Consider the following 12564-nt stretch of genomic DNA (forward strand, 5'->3'; position numbering starts at 1 on the left):
AAAGACTGTTAGGTACGTTATTTAAAAATAAAAAAAAAAATTGCGATTGAAGAAAGCAAATTTCAAAATTTTGTTTTCAGTGGTAAAGTAGTTGTGATCATTTATGTCAAGTAAATCTTCCACCGTCACCCTTCTATCATGATACAGCCTAGAAGCCATGGTAGCCCTCTCTAGATACTATGCCGATCATTGACACTTTAAATGATGGCATAGGCCGACGCATAGCTGACACTCGAGTCACCCATATCCTCAACCAGCCCACTCCGCTGGTATTGAACAAACTTGAATCGGTACTTATCCGTCTCCTCCGCCTTCTCCTTTGCCAGGACCTCGAGGGCCGCCATGGTCACACCGATGGGGTGCCGGCCACAGACGGTATTCTCAGTCTTGGCCAGGTTCTCGACAAAGTCATCGTGCCGGCCGCCCTTGATCGCATCCATGGCTTGGTGGTCGATATCCTTGATGTGCTCGTGAATAGGGCTGCCCTTGGTGTGCGGCGTGTAGCGGAAACGACGGCCCCAGTGGCAGAAGTCGGAGCTCACAACGACGGCGGCCTCGGGGTCGCGAAAGTAAGGCGCCAGCAGCTCACCAAACGCCTTCTCTTCGGGACCCTTGTTGTCGCCGACCAGGATCGGAACAATGGTCGGGTACTCGGACTCGGACCCAAACGTCTGGCTACACCGCTTGTAAATGTAGGGCAGGTGCATCTCGAGAGAGTGCTCCTCGACGTCACAGTCCTCACCACCACTCGTTCGAATGTCCGAGAACTTGCCCGTATCCCGGAGCTCCTTGGTGATGGCCTCATCCACCACCAGATCGCCAAACGGCGTGGCGTACTTTGCATACCGGGTCAAAGCACATCCCTTGAGGTAGTACGTGTGCGACGGTCCCAGCACAAAGACTCGCTTGACGTTGCTGAGATCGAGCGCCTTGTACGCCCACGCAGCGCAGGGCCCCGAGTAGCTGTATCCGGCGTGTCTGCGGGGCAAAAGACGGCCAGGTTAGTATTGCACTTTGGCCAGCACGGTAGAATAACCTTGTTTCTTTTTCCTCAAAAGAAGATCATGAGCTGGGGCTGGGCATCTCACGGTGCAATGACGACCCTCGCGCCGGGAATAGGCAAGCTGCTGCTGTCCAAGGTGGTAGGCACATCTGCCAGATAACCATCAAGCTGCTTTGAGAGCACCTTTGCCCGGCCCTCATACCAGCTGCCTGCATGGCTCGCAGCACGCGTCCCTTTTTGCGCCATGGTCTCTCAAGTCTGGTTCCTTACTTGGGGGTGTTTTGATTGATCAAAAAATACCTTGAAAGAGTATCAAAGCGGCTGGCTCTAGCACAATCGGGAGATGGTATGTAGTATTGGATGTTTGTGAAGAGCTCTAATGTAGCTTCACGGGCAAGGTCAGGGAAGCTCCAGCTTGAAACAGCTTGAGCAACATGTACCTCAGGTAGCAACCACAGCTGCCCCTCATTGATGTAATCATGTTAAAGTACAGCACCAAGTACTCCATCCGTGCTGTACACTGCGGGGTCTTTTGTGGTGAGCAGCCAATATACTGTATCCCTATGCAGCACGACGGGACCACACAGCATACGGCAGAAGTAAAATAGGACGCTGGGCATCTCGTTGATTATTCACCAACTTTTGGCAACATTTTTTTTTTTTTCAAATCCGACGACGAACCTACATACACTCCCTGTATGCTCAGCTTTATCGGCTTTTAATTATCTTGGTATCACGAACTATTCTTAAGGAAAACCTGCGACCCACATGTCACTAATGAAAGATCTTGTAATGATTTGAGAAAAGGGAAATATATGTCGTACGACCCTGACTGTTTCTACAAAGGCAAAAATGAACATGGGTATCTAGCATACTTGCTATGCCTGCCGTAATGATAGCAAAACATCACTTCCATTGATTCCCTCCCGCCCCTTTCGGCTGTCCTGAAAAGACCACAGAACTCCTGTACTCCAATCGGTTCTGAAGAACAAAATGATCATCATGATTTGCTAGTGTCCTTTGGAATAATAATAATAATTCCAGAGATGGCTGGGGGATTATTACCACCTATATCGCCAAGGCTGGTCCTTCCAATCCTCTTCGTCTCCTGCACCACTGACAACTCCCAAGTAATGGCGAGTGTCCAGTTAGCGTGCAAGCCGGGGGCTCTTTCTCCTCGAGCTACTCTGAGCAAAGATTTCTCCGGCACCATCCACTGGGGGCATATTTTCGCGGCCCTCAGCTGGTAACACCGCGCCCGTCCTTTTGCCGAGATTGGCCGTCCGCATGATCTTGCTCTTCTTATACAGCGGCGGTGTACTGTCATGATCTGAAGGTGTGTTACTGATGATTCCTGGTCCGATACTTGCGCTGAATGTCTGGGTTGCATTAACTGGGCTTGCTTGTTCAAATCCAAAGGTCGATGCTCCATTCACGTTTGGATGAACTTCGCGAAGGCTCATGGAGAGTGGTTGCCGCGAGGCAGACGATTCCGACGAGCCTGGGCGTAATGGCGAGCGATCCTCCGTGATGGTCATGTCTGCATCAGCAAAAACGCCCCCGCTGCTAGCTACGGACGACTTGCTCGGCGATGAGCCGCCGTGTAATTCATTGATGAGTGCCGAGTGCGATTTGGTGTGCGGAAGGCTGGTTGGGTACTCGTAAACCATCTTCTGCGGCGTACTGCCCGTCGGTTGATACTCTTGCAGCTTCGTTGCAGAAATCTCTTCACGAAGAGTTGCTAATGGTCTGCACATATTTTCATCCAGCGGTTCCAGGGCATCCATGGCTGTATCGATTGTCGCTTCCATGTCTGCAGCGAGATCCTCAACACGCGAACATGTGTCCTTAAAGTGCGATCGAATGTTGCCATACGAGCCTTCCACAGTCCCCGAGAGCTTTGTGAACGACGCGACGTGCTCATCATGATGAGCGGCATTCTGTGATCTAGCGCGCGTCACGAAGTCATCGAGCGCAGTCATCTGCTCGTCCAAGTCCCTCATTTGCTCGTCGACTACCCGTACTGTCTCGGCGTGCACTGATTTCGTGGTGCCTTGTATGGATGTGCTATGCTCGTTTGCCGTCTGTGATTCATGTCAGTTTCTCGGCTGCATGGGAGAGATTCCAGTGAACTTACATTCCAATCGTCCTTGAGCTTTGTCTTCAAAGTTTCTCGTGACTTTGAAACATCACTCATCAGCTGGGACTCTCTACCGCCCCATTCATCCATCGCTTGAGAGTATACGGCCATGCTGCCCTCGAACTCTGTATTTGTCTCCCGGACGCTCCGCTGAATGTCTGCAGCCTTGTCGGCCAGACGAGACTCCTGCAACTCAGCTTGGGAACTGATTAGGCTCGTGATCTGCAATAGAAGATTCTTTCGCTCCTCAGCAGCTTGCCTTCGCTCCTGTTCAATGACTTGTTGAATCTTGGCCGCAATGCCCTCGTTCGAGCGCAAAATTATGTCTCCAGCATCCTTAAGCTGTTCTCTCAGGCTGTCGGATTCTTCCCTCTGGCTAGTGATGTGTCTCATGAGTGCTTCGAAAATCGTTTTGAAGTCCTTGCCCAGTGAGGAGTACGAAGCATGGAGTTGGTTGTGGAATGTACCAAGTTCACTGAGGACGTCCTGAGCAATCTTCTCGGCGGCTGCAGCGATGCTCTGGAGGCTCTCGCCAACCCTCTCCTTGATATTGTCTCGAACCTCCTTGATCTCCTCTAGGACCTCGTCCATTTCCTTCTTGGATTCCTCCTTTTGAGACACGAGGCTGTCTCTAGACTGAAGGAATTGCTCCAGATTTGCGTTGAGGAACGCCTGAGTCGATGAGAGCTTTTGGACCTCGCCCTGCACAAAATATTCCATTCTTTGAGAAATATTGGCAATATGTTCTTCTTGCTCGCCTTGGAACTCTTGGACACGATTCTCCACTAAAGAAGTGACATCGGCGACCTGGTCTTGGGCAACTTCCCAGGTGCCACGGTTCAGGGACTGGAGGTCGGATTTCCGCTTGTTCTTCGCCCGTAAACCACCGACATGGCTAACCGTCTCCTGAAGTGTCGAAATTAACTGATCGCCAATAATATGCATTTCTTGCTCTGTCTTCTCGTGAGCCTTGCGGATATGCGTCTCTTCAGCGAGTGATTTTCGCGTTGCTGCCAGTACCACCTCAGTCTGGTTGAGCACACCCTTTGTGTCATCCAGCTGCAGCCTGGTGTCCTCGTGGTCTTTCTTCAGGCCCATGAAATTGGATGTCAGAGAAAAGAGCTCCTGGACCTTGTTTTTTAGATTCGACTCCAGAGTGCCAATCTTGGCCGCTTGCTCCTCGGTTTGTATCCTCCTTGATTCGCTCTCCACGGTCATCTCTTCATAGCTTTCATTGGACAAATAAACGCCGTTTCTTGTTCTTGTTGCAATTAGCTCGCTCTTCAGTCGCTCAATTTCGTACGTAAACTCCTTTAGCAATGTCTTCTTGTTGATGAGGGCGTTGAATTGCGGCTTGTTGCGGATATTCTTGGCACGGAAAGCATAATCCAATGTGGAGATAGTCTCTTCGAGATTGCTCCTCGCTGGAGAAATTGTCGCAATGATACAAGTCTTTGTCCGGCCTCCCAGAGAGTCCTGAAGAAGTCGGGTGAGTTTGGACTCTCTGTAGGGAATATGCGCGTTGCGGTCGACGAGGGCATTGATGACACGGCCAAGAGTTAGCAAGCTCTTGTTGATAAGACCTGCCTCGGCGGCTCGCTTGTTCTCGGCACCAGATCTTTGAATATTCTCGCTGCCGGCAAGATCGACCAAGTTGAGCTTTCCAGAGCTAATGTAGTCCTCCCCATCCTCGCCCTTCTTTTTGACGTAAGTGGTGATGGTAAAGACGGTGTGACTTCGACTGCTGAGATCGTTACATTTGGTGGCGGCAACCTGGCGTTTCAAGCTTCCATCCTGAAGAAGCTTGACACCCTGCGCGGCCGTCATGATATGAGTCTCTTCCATTCCCTGCACGATTGTGCCGGCGTGGCCCTTCCGTGACGTGTCGTCGAAAATCTTGAGTTTGGTATTTTCTTCCCGAGCAATGAGATCGCGGAGCTCCTCATTGTAGAGTTCAATGAAAGAACACTTGACGGAACTTTCAATTCCTTCCCCCTCAAGCTTCTTAAACAAAGAATGGAGGACTCGAGGGATGATACCAGCATTATCGGATAGGATGCCAAACGTGTCGTTCATATCTCCAGACATGGTGTACGTCTTTCCGGTTCCAGTCTGGCCATATGCGAATATTGTGCAATTCATTCCACTCAACATCTGCGTCGCGTTAGAAGATCCAATGTATGCAAGCAGAGACACGGGCGGTTTTGCGCTTACCTCTTCAAGAATTGGCTTGACCACATCTTCGTAGAGCATGCTCTGATCGGCGGCCTGGGAGAAGACGCGGTCGAAATTATATGTCTTATTGGTGAGAGCGTTTGGGCCCATGGAGAGCTCGACCAACTTGCCCTTGGCACCTTCAGTCTGTACAACGACGGCGCCGTTCTCCTTGACTTCACGGTCGTTGCGACCCCGGCATCGCACAACGACATTGATATTTGTCTCTTCGCCGATAGCGCTTATATCGAATTCGCGTTCTTTGCGCTTGAGGCCGGCAGTGGCGGTAGAAGCAAGAGACTCGGCTGGGGAGGGCGCCGCTGCTCGGTCGATTTTGGCTGCTAGGATGGCATGATGTGACGGAGGCCTGAGGGACGATGCGCGGGTTGTCGTCTGCCTCACGCCTGGTCGCGCCGGCACGCCGGTTCGTGCACTTGTCGACGACGAGGCCATCGAGGCTCTCGAGCTCCGCGTGGAGCCCTTTTGCATGTTGACGGGCGTCGCGCCAATGTGAGGAACCAGGTCAGGTAATGATGAAAATGCTGTTGTGTTTACTTTTTTGTGTTGAAAATAACCAAAACTAGCAGACGCGCTACATTCGGGTATCGGTCGTGAGCCAAAACGAAATGAGTGTCAAGAAAAGCATGGACAAAACAAGAAGTGCTGCAATTTGGAGCTTGTGGTGAGATACTGTCGATAGTTGAATGTCTGCCGCGGCCTGTCTGAGTTCGGCTGCTAGATCGTGTCAGCGCGCGGGATGAAGGCGTGGCAGGGCTCAAGGTGTGGATTTGTACCTTAGCAGTTTCCTTCTCATCAACAAGAACCTTGAAGGTGGGGCCCCAGATGCCCGTCACCCTGGCAACAATCAATTGGGATAAAGCCAGCCACGCCAAATAGGGGAAGGTTCACCTCAGTACTCCAGAGTCCGTATCCGTTCAGCTACCTACTACTAGGTATAGCGGGGTCCATGGCGCTTCTCACTGCTAATTTAGGTGTGTCCTGCGGCTGTTATCGTCTCTCCATCTTGTCTTGGTATAATTCCATAAAACCTCATAGAATACTATCATGCGACTTCTTTGACCAAGTAGTATGACTGGTCTTCTGCGACGGAGGCCGAGAAGCTTCTTGTATCGCACAAGCTGCAGCCGAAAAACTGCAGACTACAACATGATGAAGAGCTATACCTAGGTAGCCTACGCTTTCAGTGTTACAACATTGCCTTGCCCTGCTCGTATGAAGTTTTCATTTGAGCACTTGGTTACTTGATGCATCATTATGAATCTGCCCACCTACTATTTTCGATCCGCTTCTTTACGGATATATCTACTCCAGCTTTTGTTCTCGAGTCGCCTAGATTAGATGAATTACGGGTGTTCATAATGGACTTTCTACTCTGTAGATCGAATATTTTGGATGGAGTTTGGATATCCGTGCCGTTACTGCTTGCATATGGACACTCATGGCCTTTCCATGTTGGCTACTCCTCGTAGTATGACTTATGTATATCTCTTATAGGCTGTAGGAACTTGGTGTGAATAAGTAATGTTTCCAAAGAACGACAGACCTGTGTAATATTAGCCCCGAATAAGATGCAGTAGGAGGTATCCCATACTGTAAGGTACCTGTAGTACTCCATACATTCTTGACACCTGAACCCCTTGCATATCGATTGTAGTGCAAGGTTGTATCGTACATAAGCCCCCGCTATCCGCTGGCCCCCCCGCGCCTGGCCTGTAGAGGGGACCCTGTGATCAACCACATCAAATGACGTTCGAGTAAAGCATCAGCCCCGCGCCTACCTATCTCCAGATGACCTTGAATGACAAACCAAGTTGAGGCATACCTTCAGCTAGTAATCAGACACCGTCCACACAGCTGAACAGAACCCAGATGTAGAGCCATCTTGCATAATCAAATCACCGTTATCCATCCGCATACGGATTCTCTTCAATCCTCAACCGCTGCGACAGCACTACCTCCTGTACTATCGTGACTTACATGGCCCTGAGAGCCATCCGGAGTTTCTCTGCAAGCACTATACTCCAAAACCTGATGCCCAACCACCAAATAGCATCTCGATAAGTGGACAGCATGGCGTCCTTGTTCACCGCGACGCTACATCCTGGTCTGGGGCTCGGTCCCTTTGGTGAGTAAGCTCACGGCCTGCCCAGAAGCCCATTTCCACTGACCAATACGTTGTTGCAGTGCTCGGTGCCTCACTGCATGACATCCTGACCCGACTGAAAGCCGAGCCTCAACGTTTCCCGAAGCTCAACTTGATGCATAATCCACAACAGCCTGTCACCGAACCTGTCGTGCTCGAATTGCCCGCCAACGGAATCAGACTTCGCTTCGACGGCTCCGAGCAGCGCCTGCGACTGATCGAAGTGATCGACTTTACCAAGAATCGGATTACTTATGGGCACCCCGAGAAGGATATAGTCAAGCCTCCTACAGATCAGGGCGTCGCCTCTCCGAGGCTGGGCGGCGGCGGCGGCGAGTCAACTACTGGCCCAAATTTTAGGACGATTTATCATAGGCTGATGGGTCCGACATATGCTGGCGAATATATACCACCAAGTGATGACTCGAGCCAGATGGGAACATATATCTTGTCATATCCCGGAGTCGCTTTCAGCTTCCCACTTCCCGTCTCGGGATACTCGCCTGACAAGGACGTGGTCTCCCTCTTGGCATCCACGCAGAGCCAAACAGCCAGTTCTATGGCCATCTTCAACGGCAAGTCATGGGCGGAGGCCAGAGACGCGCTCTGGACCGAGGTGCTCCCGAGCATCAACTCGACTTATTTGTTCAACAAGAGTAAAGACGTCGTCCCCGATGAGATTTCTCTTGTCAAGATCCACGGAGGTGGCAAGCTACAGTTGTTCAAGAAATGGACGCCCTCTTCCGTGTGGATAACTCTGGGAGAGACGACGCCTCAGGATCTTGTTGGAGAATTAGGGCCTCCCGACGCCATTTATCGCAAGAGTGATCAGAGGATGTATATCCACAAGGATCGGACGGCAAGCCACAGCAGGTCCAGGTCGACTGGTCGGGAGTATAAACGTGGCGATGATTTGACTGACACGGACCAGTCATCAGTGCACACGGGCTCCGATGAGACGGACGAGGACACCCTGGAAGACGAATTTGTCGGAAATGTCTCGAAAGAGTGCTTCTATAACTACTTTTACTTGGGCTTTGACATTCTTATTTCTCCTCCTGTTACACCCTCGCCAGCACCTCCATCGCAAGAAACTAGTATGAACAACGAGTCATATCCCAACGACAAGGGAGTGCGGACAGAAAGCCCCGATCGACTTGTCGCCTCCAAAGTCATATTGCATGCCAATATCCCTGGATCATATCCCTTCAATCGGCACAGAAGATGCCGCTGGGAGATTGCATACCTGTCTACACTATCGTCAGATGCACCCTCGGCGGACTCGGAGACCAAATTCAACGATCTTGAAGAGCGTCTGCGAGAAGAGTGGAAGAGCACGTACCCGTCGGATTCAGAAGCACACAAACGTCAGCGGGGCATGGTGCTCAACCGAGGCTGGGGCGATAGTACCGGCTCAAGCTGCGAGCTCCTAGGCGGTTGGGAGGACAGTAGCGGAGGCGTTGCAGCGAGAAAGTTCGACGGCAACGAGGATTCAACCACTACGCTCTATGGATTTCCAGGTCTGGTGTTCGAGGTACTGAAGAATGGGTATGTGAGCGCTGTGACTGTTTTCTGAAGGACAGGATACAGGATAGTTAGACAGGGCTGTGAAGCATTGAGGTTTACTTTGTCTTTCGCATTTCGGAGTTTTACTGGGGGCTATTAAATGGATTCCAGACGAAAGTTGTCTTGGTTCGCAGCATCGGCATACAAGGCATACTTCCTCATATAGAGGGCATGCTCATGTTCAAATAGACAGTTATCAAAGCAATCGCCTCGGTTTTCTGGGTTGGCCAGGAAACTCTCTAGACTATAATAATTCCATTGCTTTGAACATTTGAAAGGTTGTAATCTGGATGAACATATATTCTTGATATTTTGTGAACCAATTTTTCTTGCCTCATATCATCACTCGCTTATGTCTATATGGTTATCAAAGTACGTTTTCACCACCTGCAGCAGTATTTACGCTTCTCACGACGAGGCATCCAGTTACTTTTGCATGCTGGCAAGACGAATACTGACAGCCCGCCTGTGGGCTTCGAGCTCCTCAACCTTTGCGAGCTGCTCGACGGCCTGGCCAACGTTCCTCAGACCCTCGGCTGTAAGGTTCGAGCTCGTAATGTGCTTGACAAACGAGCCGAGGTTGACGCCAGAGTACTGCTTTGCGTACCCATAGGTTGCTATACATTGGTGTTAGTCTTAATTATTTATTCAAAAGACAAGGCCGGTCACGAAGTTGTGCGGTCATATGTAGTTCTCAAACGTATGAATTAGAGGACAAAACTTACGCAAAGAGTGGTTGACACCGGCAGAGTAGTCGCCCACGCTTTCGGGGGTCCATTGGCCAATGAAAACACTTCCAGCATTCATGACCTTGTCGACGACTTCTTCGGCATTGTTGAGCTGCAGAATCAAGTGCTCGGGTGCATATTCGTTGCTGATGCGCATGGCCTCATCGATATCCCTAGTCTGGATGGTTACAGAGTGAGAGATGGCGCCTCGGACAATATCAACACGGGGCAGAGCCATGGCCTGGTTGTGCAGCTCGTCCTCAATAGCCTGGAGCTGTTGCTCGTTGAGATCGACGGCAAGCAGGATGACCTGGCTGTCGACGCCATGCTCTGCCTGAGACAAAAGATCAGATGCCACGAAAGCCGGGTTGGCGTCCTTGTCAGCAATGACCAGAACCTCGGAAGGACCAGCCGGCATGTCAATACCGACGCCGGCGTTTGTGTCGTTGCTCACAAACATCTTACCGGCGGTAACAAACTGGTTACCGGGTCCCAGGATCTTGTCGACCTTGGTGACGCTCTCGGTACCGTACGCCATGGCTGCCACGGCCTGAGCGCCTCCAGCAAGGACAATGCTTTCAGCACCGACCTTGTGGGCAACGTATACAATCTCGGGAGTAATGCTGCCATCAGAGCGGGGCGGGGATGCAATGACAATCTTCTCACAGCCGGCAACCATTGCGGGAACTCCCAGCATGAGTGCTGTGCTGGGCAGAACGGCGGTACCACCGGGAACATACAGACCGACACGCTCAATGGGCCTGGCAAATCGGCTACAGATGACTCCCGGCATGGTCTCGACTCGCAGGGGCTTATCCTCTTTCTGGGCGGCGTGAAACTTTCGAATGTTCTCGTAAGAGATATCAATCGCCTTGATGGTCTCCTCGGGAAGTTGCATCAACTCCTTGGGGAATGGAGCCTTCAGCACTGGCGACGTCAGTGATGTGGCCTTCTCAAACTTGTGAGTGTACGACAACAGCGCCTTGTCACCATTCTCTCGAATGTCGTTAATGATGGGCTTGACTATGCCGAGAATTGCGTCGGCTGACTTCTGCGAGGGTCTCTTCAGGGCCTCCGAAACCTGGGCGGCGCCAATCTTGCTAACGTCGAGTCTCTTCATGGTGATTCTGTCCGACGAAGGCGCAGTCTGGGCCTCAGTTGCGGGTGCCGATGTGAGTGGTGCTGCTGCTGGGGCTTGCTTTGCAGCCTCCTGTGCCTTGTCCGCAGTACCATTTGTGATGCCCTCCTTTTCAGCCCATTTACCCTTGGCGTTACCGGTTCTCCTCTTGACCTTGAGACTCTTGCCATCGAGGTTCCTCTCAATGTCTGCCAGGCTAACTCCCGCGCTGACAGCCTTTGTGAGGGCAAAGTAGATCAAATCAGCAGCTTCAAAAGCCACATCTTCGGGGGTTTTGGCATCGCAAAGTTCTTCGGCTTCTTCCATGATCTTGGCGCGCAACAATTTCTCGTCTGAGAACAGGCGAGCGGTGTATGAACCCTCGGGCGCTGATTGTTTTCTTGAGACCAAAGTTTGCTCAAGCTTTGAAATGCCCTTCAAGTCTCCGAAGCAGCCAAATTGATCCAGGTGACAGAATCTGCCCTTTTGTCTGATAACAAACTTGAGTGCATCGTTATCACAGTCCAAAGAAATGCGGACAAGTTCTTGAGTGTCTCCTGATGTGGCGCCCTTGTACCACAGTCCTCGCTTCCGGCTTTGGTATACACCAGTCTGGGTTCTCAGAGACTCGGCCACACTCTCCTCGCTGCTATAGACCAGGCCCAGGGCAACGCCCCTCTCATCGCACACAACGGTTGGCATAAGCTTGTCAGAGCGATCCGAGGACCAAGATCCTGACAATAGCTTAGAGACGAAGAGTTTCTTGTCGTCATTCTTGTCAGTAGTTAGGGCCGTTGACGGCAGGATGGGAATAGCCGAGATCTGCGCACAGATATCGACAAAGTGTTCGTATACTGTCCTCTCGGCAGCAGGTTTGATATAGATTGGCGGGGTCTTCTTTGTCTTGTTCTTTTCGAGAAACTCGGCAACATCGCACCTCGTCTGGTCAAAGTCCTTCAACAAAAGACCATATTGAGTTGCGGCCTTGAGCTCGCTCGTCTTGGTAACGGCGGGCGCAACTCTACCCTTGAAGTCTGCAAAGTCGGATAACCTCTCGGGTTGCACAAAAACTTTCTTTGCGCCGTGGTCCAAGACGGAGACGACACTGTCTTTGGAGTCCAGGTCGGTGGCGTCAACAAATGTTTGGTGGCTCGAGTTGTGCTGAGCGAGGAAGTTGAGAACCTCGTCCAAGTTCTGCTGAGTCACATCAAAGAATACAGAGCCCAAGCACGAGAGTTCATTGCTGGTGAGACCCTCGCCGGGAGCCAGATCCGGCGGTGCAGAGACACCCACAAGGAACGGTAGTGGTAATGTTGTCTCCATGGTATAATTGAAAAAAAGAAGAGAGCGAAATTTCAACGAGAAAATGCGTCAAGAGCAGGGAAAGCGATTGGTGTTTACTCTCATTGACTTATAACAAAAAAGTTCAACTGAGTGACGTCCGACCGGCCTCGCCGCCCAGGGCTGCTGCAGGCGGTTTTCGCAGTAGGTGGGGCACTGAAAATATGCCCCTCCATGACACATCTCTCGCTAGCACCAAAATAGTGCTGAACTCATCCGATAGGCGATCTCACACACTCAACGGGCCTGTCCTGCATCGCCCAATGGTCATTTAAGGTGCGATCCGTGCAC

General features: G+C 51.2%; 4 protein-coding genes across 4 annotated transcripts; 1 reads left to right on the forward strand and 3 right to left on the reverse strand.

Annotated features, from left to right (window-relative positions):
- Positions 1-197: 197 nt before the first annotated feature.
- Positions 198-1249, reverse strand: PFICI_06930 (uncharacterized protein; the record flags this gene model as incomplete). Its single annotated transcript, XM_007835511.1, has 2 exons — positions 198-978; positions 1089-1249. 2 exons carry the CDS (start codon positions 1247-1249, stop codon positions 198-200), a joined length of 942 nt encoding a protein of 313 aa, XP_007833702.1.
- Positions 1250-2151: 902 nt separating this feature from the next.
- On the reverse strand, positions 2152-5846 carry PFICI_06931 (Kinesin-like protein bimC; the record flags this gene model as incomplete). The annotated part of the gene is made up of 3 exons (XM_007835512.1): positions 2152-3087; positions 3141-5297; positions 5358-5846. The coding sequence occupies 3 exons, from the start codon at positions 5844-5846 to the stop codon at positions 2152-2154; spliced, it is 3582 nt and encodes a 1193-aa protein (XP_007833703.1).
- Positions 5847-7448: 1602 nt separating this feature from the next.
- PFICI_06932 (uncharacterized protein) lies at positions 7449-9097 on the forward strand (the record flags this gene model as incomplete). Its single annotated transcript, XM_007835513.1, has 2 exons — positions 7449-7503; positions 7563-9097. 2 exons carry the CDS (start codon positions 7449-7451, stop codon positions 9095-9097), a joined length of 1590 nt encoding a protein of 529 aa, XP_007833704.1.
- Positions 9098-9513: 416 nt separating this feature from the next.
- On the reverse strand, positions 9514-12255 carry PFICI_06933 (Histidine biosynthesis trifunctional protein; the record flags this gene model as incomplete). Its single annotated transcript, XM_007835514.1, has 2 exons — positions 9514-9704; positions 9813-12255. The coding sequence occupies 2 exons, from the start codon at positions 12253-12255 to the stop codon at positions 9514-9516; spliced, it is 2634 nt and encodes an 877-aa protein (XP_007833705.1).
- Positions 12256-12564: the final 309 nt, after the last annotated feature.

This window comes from Pestalotiopsis fici (assembly GCF_000516985.1).
Source record: "Pestalotiopsis fici W106-1 unplaced genomic scaffold PFICI_Scf_4, whole genome shotgun sequence".
NCBI lineage: Eukaryota > Fungi > Ascomycota > Sordariomycetes > Amphisphaeriales > Sporocadaceae > Pestalotiopsis > Pestalotiopsis fici.